We start from the raw sequence: 20,557 nt of genomic DNA on the forward strand, positions 1-20,557 counted from the left end.
GGTTCCACCTCCATGTTCTAGTGGATAGAGTACAAGGTCGGGGGTTCCACCTCCATGTTCTAGTGGATAGAGTACAAGGTCGGGGGTTCAATCCCCGGTCACGTCATACCAAAAGTCGTTAAAGATGGTACTGGTTGTTTCCCTACCTGCGCTCGGCATTAAGGGGCTAAAACACGGACTGGTCGGCTCGGAGTCAGTATGCTGTGTCTGAGTGGGGTATTCATGTTAAACTGTGGCATGGTATCTCAGCGGGCTAGCACTATATAATTGGCATTAGCCCGGACTAGTACAATCAGCAACACACACATGCACATAGACGCACACATACACACGTTCATGCATGTCGTTCTAAAAGTGCAATAATCTTGAACATGCCATTGAACCTCATTGAACCTCTCCTCAGTTATCAATATAGTGTGTAAAGATGCACTGCAGAGGCGTCATGGACTTCTTTTCTGTTCTGGCATTTCTAATAGGTTTTATAATTATTAGCAAATCACTTTTAACTAAATGCATATGTGCACCATGTTGTTATCTTGATAGTGTTACCATCGGATGTCTTGTTGACCAATTATTTTGAGTTGTGTTGTCACCATGGTTACAGGAGATGGGAAGTTGTCATCCTTGGAGCAGCAGATCCTGGAGTGCCTGAGAGAAGGAGGAGACCGGATGTCCCACAATGTGAGTCTCCTAGCAACATGACACGACCACACAGGTCACAGACAGAACAGGTCCCCAGTACCCCATGCTTGTCTCCCCCCAGTGTTCCAGACACAACAGGTCCCCAGTACCCCATGCTTGTCTCCCCCCAGTGTTCCAGACACAACAGGTCCCCAGTACCCCATGCTTGTCTCCCCACAGTGTTCCAGACACAACAGGTCCCCAGTACCCCATGCTTGTCTCCCCACAGTGTTCCAGACACAACAGGTCCCCAGTACCCCATGCTTGTCTCCCCACAGTGTTCCAGACACAACAGGTCCCCAGTACCCCATGCTTGTCTCCCCACAGTGTTCCAGACAGAACAGGTCCCCTGTATGCCATGCTTGTCTCCCCACAATGTTCTAGACGCAACATTCCTCAGTACCCATGCTTGTCTCCCCCCAGTGTTCCAGACAGAACAGGTCCCCAGTATGCCATGCTTGTCTCCCCCCAGTGTTCCAGATAGAACAGGTCCCCAGTACCCCATGCTTGTCTCCCCACAGTGTTCCAGACAGAACAGGTCCCCAGTACCCCATGCTTGTCTCCCCCCAGTGTTCCAGACAGAACAGGTCCCCAGTACCCATGCTTGTCTCCCCCCAGTGTTCCAGACACAACAGGTCCCCAGTACCCCATGCTTGTCTCCCCCAAGTGTTCCAGACACAACAGGTCCCCAGTACCCCATGCTTGTCTCCCCACAGTGTTCCAGACACAACAGGTCCCCAGTACCCCATGCTTGTCTCCCCACAGTGTTCCAGACACAACAGGTCCCCAGTACCCCATGCTTGTCTCCCCACAGTGTTCCAGACAGAACAGGTCCCCTGTATGCCATGCTTGTCTCCCCACAATGTTCTAGACGCAACATTCCTCAGTACCCATGCTTGTCTCCCCCCAGTGTTCCAGACAGAACAGGTCCCCAGTATGCCATGCTTGTCTCCCCCCAGTGTTCCAGATAGAACAGGTCCCCAGTACCCCATGCTTGTCTCCCCACAGTGTTCCAGACAGAACAGGTCCCCAGTACCCCATGCTTGTCTCCCCCCAGTGTTCCAGACAGAACAGGTCCCCAGTACCCATGCTTGTCTCCCCACAGTGTTCCAGACACAACAGGTCCCCAGTACCCCATGCTTGTCTCCCCCAAGTGTTCCAGACACAACAGGTCCCCAGTACCCCATGCTTGTCTCCCCCCAAGTGTTCCAGACACAACAGGTCCTCAGTACTCCATGCTTGTCTCCCCCCAGTGTTCCAGACACAACAGGTCCCCAGTACCCCATGCTTGTCTCCCCCCAGTGTTCCAGACACAACAGGTCCCAAGTACCCCATGCTTGTCTCCCCACAGTGTTCCAGACAGAACAGGTCCCCAGTACCCCATGCTTGTCTCCCCCCAGTGTTCCAGACACAACAGGTCCCCAGTACCCCATGCTTGTCTCCCCATAGTGTTCCAGACACAACAGGTCCCCAGTACCCCATGCTTGTCTCCCCACAGTGTTCCAGACACAGCAGGTCCCCAGTACCCCATGCTTGTCTCCCCCCAGTGTTCCAGACAGAACAGGTCCCCAGTACCCCATGCTTGTCTCCCCACAGTGTTCCAGACACAACAGGTCCTCAGTACCCATGCTTGTCTCCCCCCAAGTGTTCCAGACACAACAGGTCCCCAGTACCCCATGCTTGTCTCCCCCAAGTGTTCCAGACACAACAGGTCCCCAGTATGCCATGCTTGTCTCCCCACAGTGTTCCAGACAGAACAGGTCCCCAGTACCCCATGCTTGTCTCCCCACAGTGTTCCAGACAGAACAGGTCCCTAGTACCCCATGCTTGTCTCCCCACAGTGTTCCAGACAGAACAGGTCCCGAGTACGCAATGCTTGTCTCCCCACAGTGTTCCAGACAGAACAGGTCCCCAGTACCCCATGCTTGTCTCCCCCCAGTGTTCCAGACAGAACAGGTCCCCAGTACCCCATGCTTGTCTCCCCCCAGTGTTCCAGACAGAACAGGTCCCCAGTACCCCATGCTTGTCTCCCCCCAGTGTTCCAGACAGAACAGGTCCCCAGTACCCCATGCTTGTCTCCCCACAGTGTTCCAGACAGAACAGGTCCCCAGTACCCCATGCTTGTCTCCCCCCAGTGTTCCAGACAGAACAGGTCCCCAGTACCCCATGCTTGTCTCCCCCCAGTGTTCCAGACAGAACAGGTCCCCAGTACCCCATGCTTGTCTCCCCACAGTGTTCCAGACAGAACAGGTCCCCAGTACCCCATGCTTGTCTCCCCACAGTGTTCCAGACAGAACAGGTCCCCAGTACCCCATGCTTGTCTCCCCACAGTGTTCCAGACACAATAGGTCCCCAGTACGCCATGCTTGTCTCCCCCCAGTGTTCCAGACACAACAGGTCCCCAGTACCCCATGCTTGTCTCCCCACAGTGTTCCAGACAGAACAGGTCCCCAGTACGCCATGCTTGTCTCCCCACAGTGTTCCAGACACAATAGGTCCCCAGTATGCCATGCTTGTCTCCCCACAGTGTTCCAGACAGAATAGGTCCCCAGTACCCCATGCTTGTCTCCCCCCAGTGTTCCAGACAGAACAGGTCCCAAGTACCCCATGCTTGTCTCCCCACAGTGTTCCAGACAGAACAGGTCCCCAGTACCCCATGCTTGTCTCCCCCCAGTGTTCCAGACACAACAGGTCCCCAGTACCCCATGCTTGTCTCCCCATAGTGTTCCAGACACAACAGGTCCCCAGTACCCCATGCTTGTCTCCCCACAGTGTTCCAGACACAGCAGGTCCCCAGTACCCCATGCTTGTCTCCCCCCAGTGTTCCAGACAGAACAGGTCCCCAGTACCCCATGCTTGTCTCCCCACAGTGTTCCAGACAGAACAGGTCCCCAGTATGCCATGCTTGTCTCCCCCCAAGTGTTCCAGACACAACAGGTCCCCAGTACCCCATGCTTGTCTCCCCACAGTGTTCCAGACACAGCAGGTCCCCAGTACCCCATGCTTGTCTCCCCACAGTGTTCCAGACAGAACAGGTCCCCAGTACCCCATGCTTGTCTCCCCCCAGTGTTCCAGACAGAACAGGTCCCCAGTACCCCATGCTTGTCTCCCCCCAGTGTTCCAGACAGAACAGGTCCCCAGTACCCCATGCTTGTCTCCCCCCAGTGTTCCAGACAGAACAGGTCCCCAGTACCCCATGCTTGTCTCCCCACAGTGTTCCAGACAGAACAGGTCCCCAGTACCCCATGCTTGTCTCCCCCCAGTGTTCCAGACAGAACAGGTCCCCAGTACCCCATGCTTGTCTCCCCCCAGTGTTCCAGACAGAACAGGTCCCCAGTACCCCATGCTTGTCTCCCCACAGTGTTCCAGACAGAACAGGTCCCCAGTACCCCATGCTTGTCTCCCCACAGTGTTCCAGACAGAACAGGTCCCCAGTACCCCATGCTTGTCTCCCCACAGTGTTCCAGACACAATAGGTCCCCAGTACGCCATGCTTGTCTCCCCCCAGTGTTCCAGACACAACAGGTCCCCAGTACCCCATGCTTGTCTCCCCACAGTGTTCCAGACAGAACAGGTCCCCAGTACGCCATGCTTGTCTCCCCACAGTGTTCCAGACACAATAGGTCCCCAGTATGCCATGCTTGTCTCCCCACAGTGTTCCAGACAGAATAGGTCCCCAGTACCCCATGCTTGTCTCCCCCCAGTGTTCCAGACAGAACAGGTCCCAAGTACCCCATGCTTGTCTCCCCACAGTGTTCCAGACAGAACAGGTCCCCAGTACCCCATGCTTGTCTCCCCCCAGTGTTCCAGACACAACAGGTCCCCAGTACCCCATGCTTGTCTCCCCATAGTGTTCCAGACACAACAGGTCCCCAGTACCCCATGCTTGTCTCCCCACAGTGTTCCAGACACAGCAGGTCCCCAGTACCCCATGCTTGTCTCCCCCCAGTGTTCCAGACAGAACAGGTCCCCAGTACCCCATGCTTGTCTCCCCACAGTGTTCCAGACAGAACAGGTCCCCAGTACCCCATGCTTGTCTCCCCCCAGTGTTCCAGACAGAACAGGTCCCCAGTACCCATGCTTGTCTCCCCACAGTGTTCCAGACACAACAGGTCCCCAGTACCCCATGCTTGTCTCCCCCAAGTGTTCCAGACACAACAGGTCCCCAGTACCCCATGCTTGTCTCCCCCCAAGTGTTCCAGACACAACAGGTCCTCAGTACTCCATGCTTGTCTCCCCACAGTGTTCCAGACACAGCAGGTCCCCAGTACCCCATGCTTGTCTCCCCCCAGTGTTCCAGACACAACAGGTCCCCAGTACCCCATGCTTGTCTCCCCACAGTGTTCCAGACACAGCAGGTCCCCAGTACCCCATGCTTGTCTCCCCCCAGTGTTCCAGACAGAACAGGTCCCCAGTACCCCATGCTTGTCTCCCCACAGTGTTCCAGACACAACAGGTCCTCAGTACCCATGCTTGTCTCCCCCCAAGTGTTCCAGACACAACAGGTCCCCAGTACCCCATGCTTGTCTCCCCCAAGTGTTCCAGACACAACAGGTCCCCAGTATGCCATGCTTGTCTCCCCACAGTGTTCCAGACAGAACAGGTCCCCAGTACCCCATGCTTGTCTCCCCACAGTGTTCCAGACAGAACAGGTCCCTAGTACCCCATGCTTGTCTCCCCACAGTGTTCCAGACAGAACAGGTCCCGAGTACGCAATGCTTGTCTCCCCACAGTGTTCCAGACAGAACAGGTCCCCAGTACCCCATGCTTGTCTCCCCCCAGTGTTCCAGACAGAACAGGTCCCCAGTACCCCATGCTTGTCTCCCCCCAGTGTTCCAGACACAACAGGTCCCCAGTACCCCATGCTTGTCTCCCCCCAGTGTTCCAGACAGAACAGGTCCCCAGTACCCCATGCTTGTCTCCCCACAGTGTTCCAGACAGAACAGGTCCCCAGTACCCCATGCTTGTCTCCCCCCAGTGTTCCAGACAGAACAGGTCCCCAGTACCCCATGCTTGTCTCCCCACAGTGTTCCAGACAGAACAGGTCCCCAGTACCCCATGCTTGTCTCCCCACAGTGTTCCAGACAGAACAGGTCCCCAGTACCCCATGCTTGTCTCCCCACAGTGTTCCAGACACAATAGGTCCCCAGTACGCCATGCTTGTCTCCCCCCAGTGTTCCAGACACAACAGGTCCCCAGTACCCCATGCTTGTCTCCCCACAGTGTTCCAGACAGAACAGGTCCCCAGTACGCCATGCTTGTCTCCCCACAGTGTTCCAGACACAATAGGTCCCCAGTATGCCATGCTTGTCTCCCCACAGTGTTCCAGACAGAATAGGTCCCCAGTACCCCATGCTTGTCTCCCCCCAGTGTTCCAGACAGAACAGGTCCCCAGTACACCATGCTTGTCTCCCCCCAGTGTTCCAGACAGAACAGGTCCCCAGTACCCCATGCTTGTCTCCCCCCAGTGTTCCAGACAGAGCAGGTCCCCAGTACCCCATGCTTGTCTCCCCCCAGTGTTCCAGACAGAACAGGGCCCCAGTACCCCATGCTTGTCTCCCCACAGTGTTCCAGACAGAACAGGTCCCCAGTACCCCATGCTTGTCTCCCCCCAGTGTTCCAGACACAACAGGTCCCCAGTATGCCATGCTTGTCTCCCCCCAAGTGTTCCAGACACAACAGGTCCCCAGTACCCCATGCTTGTCTCCCCCCAGTGTTCCAGACACAACAGGTCCCCAGTATGCCATGCTTGTCTCCCCCCAGTGTTCCAGACACAACAGGTCCCCAGTATGCCATGCTTGTCTCCCCCAAGTGTTCCAGACACAACAGGTCCTCAGTACCCCATGCTTGTCTCCCCCCAGTGTTCCAGACAGACCAGGTCCCCAGTATGCCATGCTTGTCTCCCCCCAAGTGTTCCAGACACAACAGGTCCCCAGTACCCCATGCTTGTCTCCCCCCAGTGTTCCAGACACAACAGGTCCCCAGTATGCCATGCTTGTCTCCCCCCAAGTGTTCCAGACACAACAGGTCCCCAGTACCCCATGCTTGTCTCCCCACAGTGTTCCAGACACAGCAGGTCCCCAGTACCCCATGCTTGTCTCCCCACAGTGTTCCAGACAGAACAGGTCCCAAGTACCCCATGCTTGTCTCCCCACAGTGTTCCAGACACAACAGGTCCCCAGTACCCCATGCTTGTCTCCCCACAGTGTTCCAGACAGAACAGGTCCCCAGTACCCCATGCTTGTCTCCCCACAGTGTTCCAGACAACAGGTCCCCAGTACCCCATGCTTGTCTCCCCTAGATTGGATTATTATCGCAAACTGTGGTGTAGATATAATTCACTAACTCACACAGTTTGGCACTCTGATACTTTCAAATTTACAACAATGCATTCATTTGTAAACAATTTTTTTTATATAAACATCAGAAATGTTTATTTCCAAAGACCAACTTTGCCCAAATCTCCAGATTGACGAGCACGCTACTGAATTCATTGACGGGGCAGTCAGGCAGACAGTGTACCAGAAGTTCTGCTCAACACTCCGGCAGTCTGTGGGCGATGAAGTCAACTGGAACCAGATGGCGCTGGTGTTCCATGCCACAAAGAGCGCGCTGAAGGTAGCAGGGGTCGGGAGCAAGAAGGCCAACGAGCTGAAGGACCTGACTCTGAAGTATGTGACGGAGAGGTGTGCATCCTGGATAGTGGACCAGGGAGGATGGGTGAGAATCATCGTTTTTAGCATGGACATTCATGATAATGTTGACCTGTTAGTATCCAAAGTAGGGCTCTGACGTGTACTCATTTACTTGTTGCCGACAGAGAATCATCGTTTCAGCGTGGACATTCATGATAATGTTGACCTGTTAGTATCCAAAGTAGGGCTCTGACGTGTACTCATTGACTTGTTGCCGACAGAGAATCATCGTTTCAGCATGGACATTCATGATAATGTTGACCTGTTAGTATCCAAAGTAGGGCTCTGACGTGTACTCATTTACTTGTTGCCAACAGAGAATCATCGTTTTTAGCATGGACATTCATGATAATGTTGACCTGTTAGTATCCAAAGTAGGGCTCTGACGTGTACTCATTGACTTGTTGCCGACAGAGAATCATCGTTTCAGCGTGGACATTCATGATAATGTTGACCTGTTAGTATCCAAAGTAGGGCTCTGACGTGTACTCATTTACTTGTTGCCGACAGAGAATCATCGTTTCAGCATGGACATTCATGATAATGTTGACCTGTTAGTATCCAAAGTAGGGCTCTGACGTGTACTCATTTACTTGTTGCCGACAGAGAATCATCGTTTCAGCGTGGACATTCATGATAATGTTGACCTGTTAGTATCCAAAGTAGGGCTCTGACGTGTACTCATTTACTTGTTGCCGACAGAGAATCATAGTTTCAGCGTGGACATTCATGATAATGTTGACCTGTTAGTATCCAAAGTAGGGCTCTGACGTGTACTCATTTACTTGTTGCCGACAGAGAATCATAGTTTCAGCATGGACATTCATGCGTGTCCTACAAAGGATTTATCCCAGGCTTTCCTGGCAGGCAAATTGGGGGAATACAGTTACTATTTTTTTAGATTCCGAGGTATTTTAACATTATTAACAGGTATGTTTAGATTGCAATCAATGCAGTAACATAAAACTAAGCATTGAAACCTCTCACTATTTATTGGTCATGTTTTCAGTGAATTACAAGATAGCTCTGCAAAGACTTACGACCATCATAGCGCTAAGGTTGTTTGTACAATGGTGCCCAGAATGGGTTTTTAGACACGGGCACTTGAGTCCATTTTTGTCCTGCCATTAGGATGTGATTTCTAAATTGAAATACAAAGGTTAACCTAGAAATCAGTACAGACAGAACTAAATTGTGAATCAGTATATGACCACACAAGATCACTGAATTCTCAGCAAATTATGTTCAGACACACAGTTTTAGATTTACAACAAACAAGGCCTTACAATTGGTCGGCACAAGCAATACCGGTAAGTAACAGGCACCATAATATATGTCAGTGCACTCACGAATGTCCAGAATATTTCACTGTCAAATGTCTTGATGCAGGGCTGTCTCTTGTCTTGAATTTGGAATAGTGTTAGAAGCTGGCAGGAATTTTTGTTTTCAGATAAGAATCCAATCCGCACTTGGCAAGTACATCAGCCTTATGTCACTCTTACGTAGATTCAGACAGCCAGACTGTCCCATCCCAAAACTTCTTGGAAATGAAACTTGCAATGTTTGTTGTTTACGCAAACTGCTCAAATCTGGCCAAGGAAGCACTCTATATTTTACGAGTGCTTCAATCATTTGCTTCAACTTCTACAATACAAATAGTCTTAGAACAGTCGCTTCTTCCACATACCACTAGCCTCCCTAATTCAAAGACATTGGTGCGATTCTGTGTGATATACACAGTTTACACTTAGAGCAAAAGAGGTATGATGAAGGGGGCATAACTCTGTTTTGACCCGAGGCTTTTACACTTTATATTTGGTTTATTTTGTTTGTCGTTTAACGTCACACTCGGCAATATTGCAGTTATATGACGGCTGTTTGTAAATAATCGAGTCTAGACCAGACAACCCAGTGATTTATATCATGAGCATCGATCTACGCAATTGGGATATGATGACATGCATCAACCAAGTCAGCGAGCCTGACAACCTGATCCCGTAACACGCCTCTTACAACAAGGATAGTCGCTGCTTACCTTTATATTTGACCTTCAGACATGGATACATTGCAGACTTTTTAGCAGTGACTGCACTACACAAAATGTATCCATGGCTGAAAGTTCAAACATAAAGATCCATATCTGAAAGTTCTTTATATTTGAACTTTCAGATATGGATCCATTTTGTGTCTACTAACCTAAATAGTTCATTAAGCATTGCTTTCTATAGACTTTATTACCTTTTTCATAAACCTTATTAAATGTTTTGCTCTTGTTTTGGATCAGTGGCTAGAATCGCAGACTGTGATGTGGATTGATGCTGACACTACTGTCCACTGTCCATCCCAATTATACATTATAGTCCACCATGTCCAATGTGGGTTTTTTTTAACTACAACATAAAATCCGAAATCATCAAATGTTTCAAGAATCGATATCAATCATAAATATGTGAGTAGAATGTGTATTTATTTACTTTATTCTTTGTTTCAGGAAAGTATTGTCAGTGACAGTGATTCAGAGCTTGATTGAGAAAGGACCAGTTTCCATAGCAACACAAGAGATCTCAGGCTCCGGGAGCCACTGCAACTTTGAACGACAGTCAACATTCTCAATGGCATCAGTCTTTCCAACAAACTTTTCAGGTGCCTATATGGTCAGTAACATGAATGTCTGTATTCCCAATCTCATTAAGATCAGACATATTTCCTTTGATAAGATACCTCTGTGCATCAAGATCTGACAACCTGCTGATGGAAGTCGTGTCAGGGGAACTCGGAACAACCTTTGACCTCCCAATCTAAATGAAGGATGAGTGGTTTCTTGAACCAACAACTTTCTGACATAATTTTACTGTAGTGCTTTGACTCCTCAATTCAGAAATTTTAATTAAAGACAAGATAACCCACACAGAACACAAATATTCTTTCGATGGGCCTCCTATTTGGGTGTCCAGTAGATGCAGTGCTCACAAATGACAGGAGGTGTAACATACCCACAGGAATATAATGGCGCAGCCTTTACTATTTTAATTCCGAATTGGCCATTTATGTTTATTTTCAAGACACTGAAATCACATATTCTATTCTGAATGATTCACTCGCTTGTGCTGAGAATTTAGAAGCTTCAGTGCTGTTTGGCTGTTAGGAGAATTTACATGCTGCAGCCTCCTATTGGGGATGTGAAGATCAGATTTTAATGAGATTGCTATATTCCCTCGTCTACTTCTTGGTGTAGGGTGTTGGGAAGTCAGTGTAAATGTCTCCAAACACCACCATCTTGCAATTTGATCAGCTCCTGCAGAACATCAGATGTAGAGTTTCACCTTGATTCCTGAATGTTGTCTGTGCACCACAATGATGAATTGGCTTTCCCCTGCTGAACCGAGAACATTCATCACCAAAACGTTTGTTTCATGTCAAATTAGTTTTTTATGTGTAAATAGTTTTATGTTCACCAGATGATGTTGCTATTTGGCATTAAGATGAACATTGTAATGATTATCAAGATAATGGTTGGGTAAGGGATTTTAGATCTCTGATTATGTTTGAATGACATACTAAAAATACAAATAATTTGGACTAATACGACTTCTAGAAAACCTGTGATAAGGTTACCAAGATAAATGTTGAAATTTTGATTTTCAAAGATTTGGGGTCATGTTGGTTTTTTTTACATAACTCTATGAATGCTGAAATATTTGTCATGTTTCAAAATGTAAAAAGCCATGTATGTTTTATTTGTTATCAAAAGCTGTCAAATCAATAAATACTAACACATAAATATTGAATGGTTCATTATGTTGCATTTTACATGTTTTAATATTGATAGAAAATGTTAAAAAACATACAATGAAAATACTGTAAATCATGTAATTAATGCATCGCCAAAGTAATGTGAGTGACGACCCCTGGGTTAAAATGCAATGAAATTAATGTGAGTACTCTACCTTTAAACAAAGATGCCGTCGTCTGGATGACAACTGTTATAAAGTCAACATGTGCAGACTTGACGCGGTCCTCAGTGATAAACCGTGAATTTAGCACTAATTTACAGTATTTATTACTAAATAATGTTTAAGTTTGTTTAAATTTGTTTAAGCAAGGGGTACTTGCATTTTTTCCATTACTTTCATGACCTATAGTGATTATGTCAACGTTATGATGGATTTGACAGAGATATTACAATGTTATAATGTGTGCTACCACAGTTTGTGTTTTCAGGAGGAGTTCTTTGACGAAAAGAATGAAATCCGGTGTATGAAATTTGCTCATACCTCATGTTAATCAGTGATATTTTCTAGATGATTATTTTATAGAATGTTTAATATCGTTTTTCTATAATGGAGTAAAAATTTATAAATATAGCACCTTGTCTGTGATGAGTTGCTCAGTCAGCATACACAAAGCCCATAGTGTATTTTGTGGTTGATTGCTGTAATTCGGTTTTTGAGATGAGAGACTGAGAATTTTGGTGGAGGGAAGAGAAAACAAGTATACATCATATTATATGTTATCAGTCAATCAAAACAATTAGATTGATTATTTTCAGCCCTTTTTCAAACTCTGGACTCAGTTGGTCAATAATGAAAAGATTAAGGCATTACAATGTGAAATGATAATTAGAATACCATATTCTACCAAATAAACAATCACTAATTATTAGCACTCCTTGTAATGAATAATTTGAGGTCCACTGTAGATATGATATTAAATGTCACTGTCACCATCAGCATCCTCTTCACCACCTCCCTCCCCTTGCATTTATTTGGTTGAATATGGTATTTTTACTGTCTAGTCTTAGTGATCTAATGATATGATTGAATTTAAAAGTCATGATCAAAAGGCACTTGTCGGCATTAGGTGCTGTTTAGAAGAAGCATGCATTTTTTTAAACGGAATAGCATTCATTCCTCTATTCCTAAATGATGATTCAATGCCTAAGGAAATGATTCTATCTGTTAACTAATAAGTCTGTATTAACAAATGATTCTGTATGTTAAATCTTTAATGTGTTATTCTCATCTGTGTTAACAAATGATTCAATGTGTTAAATGATTCAAGGTGTTATATGATTCAATGTGTTAACAAATGATTCAAGGTGTTAACAAATGATTCAAGGTGTTAAATGATTCAAGGTGTTATATGATTCAAGGTGTTAAATGATTCAAGGTGTTAATTGATTCAAGGTGTTAACAAATAATTCAAGGTGATGACAAATGATTCTATGTTGATTATTCTGTTAACAATGATTCTCTCAGTTTACAAATGATTCTCTATGTTACCAAATGAATCTTTATGTTAACAAGATTGTATGTCTTAACAAATGATTCAGCGTGTAAACAAATGATTCAGTGTGTTAACAAATGGTTCTGTGTGTTAATGAAAGTGACAATATTCCATATTCATAAGAAATCTCTGCCAAAAGCAGAGTCAATTGTACATTTCCAACTATATCATAAGCATGTGTTTATGAATCAGTATTAAATAGTGATGATACCAGGTGTTAGCGAAAAGGGGAGCGTATCCTGCCCCACTGGTTGCAAATTATTCTCTGTGTTAACAAATAAACTGGAATCGTCGTGGTGCAGGTGTATGAGATGTTCACAATATGATACAGGAAATCTGGTTGCATTGATGCGACTGTCAAGTGTTCCCACAAATATGAAATTTGTACTGTGTCAAATGTTGCTATTTGTGAAAATTAGTGTGAATTAATTCTTAAATTTTCATCCAAATCTTTGAAACAGATGTGAGACTGAAAGCATGTGTTTTTACCAAACTGTTCGCGGCATCTGAGTACATGAACTGTCGATGGATGTGATTCACATGATGACGTCTGGTACAGGCAGTGGCTGCAAAGTTCAGAGTCTTTGATGGTCAGCGTTTAGAGAGTTTGTTCCTAATTTCTTTCTGAACAATCTCCTCCAAGCTCCTCACCAATAGCAGCGGTCAAGGAAGGAGCATCGTCCCCTAAAGCTGACATGGATAGTTGTTGGAGTCAGCGGAGATGTTTGGTGACAGTGTGGTAACCAATTTTGTTTATTTACACCATCATAAAATACCTAGGCACCTTGATGAACTGCAGAAATATGATGCTACTTGTGTACTTGGGTCAAATGCAATCTGTAGGCATGGAAAGTATCGTACTTCATTCAAGAAAACTGTACCAGGTGTAATATACATCCTTCGTAGTTAGTCTCATAACTGTTGTCCACCACAATAATACAGCCGAGTACACACAAAATGATTTGTTAAATCTGTTGGAAGTGGTGTTGGTGTTGGTGGGGGGGGGGGTAAAATTATGTGGGACGGGGGTTTGGTAGGGGTGAATATTAAATAGATAATTTATAGCCATGCAGTCATAACATAGTGACTGATCTGACGTCGGATTTGAATTACCGACCTCCTCACTTCTCCATGACCTAAATGGCAGAGCATTCCGTGTGCCGCTGTAAACACTGTTTCAAACACTGACCGTTAAATTCAAACAAGCAACATTTGTTTCACATATCTTTTCTTCAAGCTTATGACTGTCCAAAATTAGTTTTATGAAAGAAACCTGTTTATTAGCCACCAGACACAACAACAAAATTAGTTCTTTTATTACTTTTCAAAAATAAGGATCAGTAAGATCTGTGTCCAGAGAAGTTATAAAGCTTGCCTTGAATGCATTACACTGATTTATCCTCGCCAAATACTGATTAACTAAGACTTGGTTGATATTTCCCATATTAAAAAAACACTCGTGATGAATCCTCTGTGTATGCATGGATGGTTGACGGTCCATTAAAAGGTAATCTGAATGTTTTCACAAAACAGTTTCTAATGTGTTTAGATAAGTATGTCTTTTTAACAAGTTTCCACATGAACGCTCCTGTAATTATGGAGATGCATACGAATGTTAGTTTCACACTCAACTGTTCCACCCAGCGTGTATTGTGTGATACTGTGTTTCACATATGTAGTGTTCTCACTGGCCTTCCTCTGGTGATCTGGTCTGTTGTATAACGTCAGCCATGTTTCAGTTATAATTGTGTATGTGAAAACTGTTTTTATGACAAACTTTACTGTATTTCATTGACTTCCATCACCAGAGACAACTCAGTGAAATCCTTCTATGACAGCTCATGTAGTTGTGATCAACCATACTCTGATACTGCAATCTGTTTTGTTAACATCCCTCATTTATAAGTGCCCTCTGTTTGGCATTTTGTTTTTTATTTATTGTTTTATGAAACCAAAAATAATGAAATAATGAAAAAAAATAAAGGGGGCCTTTTGACAAATGTTTGGGAGGGTTCCCCGTTTCACAATTGTTTGTCCTCCCAGGAACATGTGATGTGATATCTGTCTGGAGGCGGAAACCATACATATCTGAGTTGCCTCCCTTAGCAGTGCAAGGATCCTCTGATCATGGGTTTCAATTTTATATTTGCCATGATTATTACACTTTCTCTGTGGGCATTCATCGGTTGCATCAGAATCAGAATGGTAAATGACTACTACCCCTGGGACTTGTTGCTACACTCCGCGGACATGCCTGATATGATCTCCCTTGTCACTTGTGTTTAGCATGGTGTGTGTCTACAGTGCTGTCTCTTCCTGTTGTTAACAGAGCTCTCTGAAACTGCTGTTCAAACAGTGTAATTATTTGGGCATCAATAGTTATTGACATGAAGTCAGCTATTACCTGTGCTTGTCATGTATGTGTTCCATGTTTGAAACAAATTTACATGAGTGCTGGTTTGTAGGGTGTTATTTTTTCCAATAAAAATGTTATTATCTAAAGTTAATTCAAGCATTCGAAAGTCATCATCATCCTTTCATATGTACATGTTATGTTATGTCATATTGTTTGGGGGGGGGGAGTGGCCCAGTCGTCTATGGCAGGGCAATTAACTGTGCAGAGTTGCGTCCCTTGGGCACGCCGGAAACCTGTGATTGTTGGTTCGAATCCCGGTTCGCCCTGATTATGTTTCTAGGTTTGTCAGCACCATACCCATGCTCATGGGTTTCACCAAAGTGGTAAACGTCTCAGACCTGCATCACTTCGGGCTTTCCTCTCACATGAAGGTGATACGTTGTGATATAACTGGAATAATGTTCAAAGCAGAGTTAAACCCAACTCACTCACTCATATTGTGTGGTGCACGTTGTACCGGCTGGAAGGAGAAAATATATATCAGATAGGCATTAAAAGTAAACTACATCACTTTTTTATTACGATATTTTGATTTGTGCCTTGTGGAGATTTATAAACCATAAATATTCTTACTTATGCAATTTTTATATGAACTTTTAAAAATATCTTTGAAAGTATAAGTTTTCTACTTAATGAATTGGAACTTACCTTCGTACTGTTCCTATTTTACATGATGACAACTTTAGCCAGTCAGACACTACGCCAGTTAATGTCTGCAGCAAAGTGAAATAACACTTAGTTCATCCTTATGTTAAACAAAGTCATGACAATTTGTAGACTATATTAGTTCATTTTAGCCATTCGGAAATGATCATAAGTGTTTTATAACAGATTAGGGAAATAATATCTTAATCATCAAAGATTACAATTAACAACCCCTAGAGGGAGAATATGGTCATAATTTTGTGATATTCACCGCCACAATATGCATTTGATTTTGTGAGAATTTACATTGGCAGTGGTCGAATATTAAAACACCATACTTTGTTATTTACATATTGTCAGACCTTTGTCAATGAAATAAAGATGTTTGTCAATTTTATGCACATTCGAAGAAGCATGGTTATGATGTGTTAATATACATGTATGTATGATTATGAATTGTTTTATAAGAAAAGTGCTTTGAATGTTTTATTATTATGTTATTATTGTGCTAGATATTTATGTATATCTGTATGTCTTGAAGGTGTAAGTGTTCAAGTGAGAGAATATGTGCTGCGCAGCATTTGATTTGGATAGCAGGGATAATTATATTACCAGTATATATTTACAGGCCACAAAGTTAAAAAAAATTCAAAGGAGCCACTTGGCTCCTAAATTATTTTTTCAAGGAGCCAAATAGAATTTCAAGGAGCCAAGGCAAAATGTAAGGAGCCAAAAGTAATGACTTGTAATTTAACTGAGCTTCTGCACAACAAAACGCACAAAAATCCATTGGTTTGAATAATCAGTGTTATATCATGAACAACAACTGTTGTTGAAGCTTTTGAGTTTTTCAGACAAACAAGCTTTAGAACATTGTGTCAGTAACATCATCTGACAAGCTTTAGGACATCTGTCAGTAAATCCATCAGACAAGCTTAAGAACATTGTGTCAGTAACATCATCTGACAAGCTTTAGGACATCTGTCAGTAAATCCATCAGACAAGCTTTAGAACATTGTGTCAGTAACATCATCAGACAAGCTTTAGGACATCTGTCAGTAAATCCATCAGACAAGCTTAAGAACATTGTGTCAGTAACATCATCTGACAAGCTTTAGGACATCTGTCAGTAAATCCATCAGACAAGCTTAAGAACATTGTGTCAGTAACATCATCAGACAAGCTTTAGGACATCTGTCAGTAAATCCATCAGACAAGCTTAAGAACATTGTGTCAGTAACATCATCAGACAAGCTTTAGGACATCTGTCAGTAAATCCATCAGACAAGCTTTAGAACATTGTGTCAGTAACATCATCTGAAAGTTTACTGGTGCCAGTTGCAGGTTTTGGTTCATCGAACGTGTCGACAGACGATGAAACTTCCGTGTCAGCTTCGCCATTCAAAGCATTCCGTATTTTCTTGAGTATACTGCGCATTTTTTTCCAAAAAAAACCACAGCTGTGTAGAAGGGGGTGCGCATAATAGTCACCAAACTTAATTAAAGACAAGGAGCCAGTTGGCAACTGACATGAAAATACCAGTCGCAAAATACAAAACTAGATCGCCATGGCGACCAATTTAGTCGCAACTTTGTGGCCTGATTTAGGAGATAACTTTATGTGTTTTCAGATTTCTTTTCTTCCATGATAACTAAACATGCCTAGTTGACAGAATGCGGTAAATATAATATTGATCCAATTTAATATTTAATTGAACGTATCCATTTCACCATTCTCAATGGCATTTTTTTATTCAAAGTTGTGACTGAGATAAAAAAGATATTTATCAAGAAATTGATTCATGTGCAGGAGATTTCAGGCTTCAAATCCTATTTAATCAATCATGTTTTCTAACCAATTAGATTGCAGCACACACTTCCAGTTGTTTTATAAGGGGAGAATAAGTAACGAGGCATTATGGGTTATCTGTCTGGAGTGAGTGAGTGAATGAATGAATGAATAGTGTCACCTCCAAGCTTTTGGCAAGATGCTTATTGTATTAATTCATTCATGAAGGAATTCTGAGTTTTGAGTTGGTTATTCTATATATTACTCATATTTTTGTCACTTTAACGAAAAAATTACACACAAAAAAAGTATTTTAATGTCAACTCAACAAAGACACTTTTGATACTGAAGTCCGCTTATTGTGCAGATGACATAAAGTTGTTGGTTTTGGTGTGTTTTTTCAGGCATGACATGACATTATCATTTTGTCGCGTCACGACCATCGAAATAATGTGATGTCATATCGCACTAACTGTCCAATCAGCTTAGAGAAACACTAAAATACACAAGTGTAAATATCCGAAAGTTTCACTCAAGCTTTCTACCCAGGGTAACATACAGCATCTTTGTCTCCTACCATTGTTTATCCTTGACATGATGTGAGAAGTACACATTCTTGTTATGATGCCTTGCAATGCATGAACTAATTCAAATACATGTTGAAACCTTTTCTTCCAGATACATAAGGATGGGACATTTTAGGGTTAAAACCTTATGGATCTAGGCTGATTAACAACCTTGTTGCCATAGTAACTCTTTGAGCCATGTTGACGGTATTTATTGGTTTATTAATTGATAAAATCAGAGCAGATGTATCATCCCCTGCCTGCAAGAACGTTCAGTGCCAAATGACGCTGAAAGCTCATTCTTTGTAATTTTCATCAGTGGTTTGTGGGGTCAATGTCAGATTTCCCATTATAATCTGTGATTCATCTTGATTCTTACATGATTGTTTCGTGAAGCTCCGGGGTAGAATAGGTTTTCAGCAACCTATACTTGCCGTAAAAGGCAACTATGCCTGTTGTAAGAGGCGACTAAACGGGATTGGGTGGTCAGGCTCGCTGACTTGGTTGATGCATATCATTGATCCCAATTGCGTGGATCGATGCTCATGATGTCAATCACTGGATTGTCTGGTCCAGACTCAGTTATTTACAGACCACCGTCATATAGCTGGAATATTGCTGAGTGCGGCATTAAACAACAAACGAACAAAACAAACATGTGATTGAAGGTTAGCTCTGTCACATTCAGGTCAGATATACCATGACTGAAATATCAGCTCACCCTCTCTCAATGAACTTGAAATAAAATAGAAAATTATTAAAAAGTTAAATGAATTTTTAAAGTATTGCCAGACAAGTGAAAAAATGACATGAAAGGCAAAGAGCATTTATTGGCATACTTTAAAAAAAACACCACTGTGTTTACTTAACAAAACTTGAAAGTAAAAATATTGTTTTTAATTATAATCTTATTGCACATATGTGAAATTTTAACCCCAAAAATACACACAAAAAAGTATTTTAATGTCAACTCAACAAAGATACTGAAGTCCGCTTATTGTGCAGATGACATAAAGTTGGGTTTTGGGGGTTTTTTTTTCAGGCATGACATGACATTATCATTTTGTGGCGTCACGAATCTTATTGTGAAAAATGCCTTAAATGTCATATTCTTACCTTTTGACATTGACAATATATGTTCAGATCAGATTTTTTTTTTTTTTTATAGAAATTAGTTGTTCAACCTTAAAATAAATGTGCCACTAGTGGAGGGGCATTGCCAGAATGTTTCACAATGAATCGAATCATTTCAGTGAGAATAGTATTTGTTTAGAGAAGCAGATTGGTACAGTGTGATGAAAGGAATTAGATAGAGCCCTTAGGCCAGTATGTTTGTGATCCCAGGTTGATGTTGATTGTCTGACGGTGTCAATGTGTCGGGGAGGTGTGGTCATGTCAGTCTGTTCGGCCTGACACTAACAGAAATACATGTCGAAATAAACCAGTTTCCTAAACACTGAAAGTATAGTTTCTTTCTTTGTCAGTTTCAAGGGCATGGGTGGTCTTTAGGGTGGCACAGTGCCAGAAACCTATCATCCTGGATTCGAATTCTGGTTCATTCTGATTATTGTTCTAGGTTTGTCAGCACTATACCCATATGTTTCACCAAACATCAGGGACCCGTGAAGATTCCAGGGTAGAATAGGTCTTCAGCAACCCATGATTGGCGTAAAAGGCGACTATGCTTGTCGTAAAAGGCATCTAACGGGATCAGGTGGTCAGGCTCGCTGACTTGGTTGATACATGTCATCGATCCCAATTGCGTGGATCGATGTTCATGATGTCAATCATTGGATTGTCTGGTCCAGACTCGATTATTTACAGACCGCCGGAATATTGCTGAGTGCAGCGTTAAACAACAAACCAACCAACCAACCAAACATCTAAAACCTGGATCACTTTGAGCATTCCTGCAACACCAAGCTGACAGGCTGTGATATAACTGAACTGAACAGACTTGCTGATCTGGTTGATGCATGTCATCGTATCCCAATTGCGTAGATTGATTCTCATGATATCAATCACTGGATTGTCTGTTCCGGGTTGATTAATTACAGACCGGCATCATATAGCTGGAATATTGATGACTGCGGTGTTAAACAACAAACAAATATGTTGACCTATTCTGACCTGGAGAAGATGGAAACCGAACTCAGTCAAGTGTCTGAGTGAGTTGAGTTTAGAACTACTTTCAGCAGTATTAGATTATATCAGGACATGTCTGCATAAAGATATCCGGGATAATGCTTTGGTGAAACCCATCACTACTTGTGTGGTGCTGACAGTGTGATTGGATTGAAACCCCGATACCTCTTAGGTGAAACCCATCACTACTTGTGTGGTGCTGACAGTGTGATTGGATTGAAACCCAGATACCTCTTAGGTGAAACCCATCAACACTTGTGTGGTGTTGACAGTGTGATTGGATTGAAACCCCGATACCTCTTAGGTGAAACCCATCAACACTTGTGTGGTGCTG

At 43.7% G+C, this 20,557-nt stretch overlaps 1 protein-coding gene across 3 annotated transcripts in view; it reads left to right on the forward strand.

The window, feature by feature from the left end:
- Positions 1-13,654, forward strand: part of LOC124116583 — a 38,302-nt gene extending 24,648 nt beyond the window's left edge. For all 3 annotated transcript variants that reach the window (XM_046477972.2, XM_046477973.2, XM_046477974.2), the window contains exons 5-7: positions 605-681; positions 7,150-7,401; positions 9,868-13,654. In XM_046477972.2, coding sequence (XP_046333928.2) covers positions 605-681; positions 7,150-7,401; positions 9,868-9,906 — 368 coding nt within the window. In that variant the 3' untranslated portion in view covers positions 9,907-13,654. The remainder of the gene's footprint in view (positions 1-604; positions 682-7,149; positions 7,402-9,867) is intronic.
- The last annotated feature ends 6,903 nt before the right edge of the window (positions 13,655-20,557 follow it).

This window comes from Haliotis rufescens, unplaced genomic scaffold (assembly GCF_023055435.1).
Source record: "Haliotis rufescens isolate VD_foot unplaced genomic scaffold, xgHalRufe1.0.p SCAF_5, whole genome shotgun sequence".
Classification (NCBI taxonomy): domain Eukaryota; kingdom Metazoa; phylum Mollusca; class Gastropoda; order Lepetellida; family Haliotidae; genus Haliotis; species Haliotis rufescens.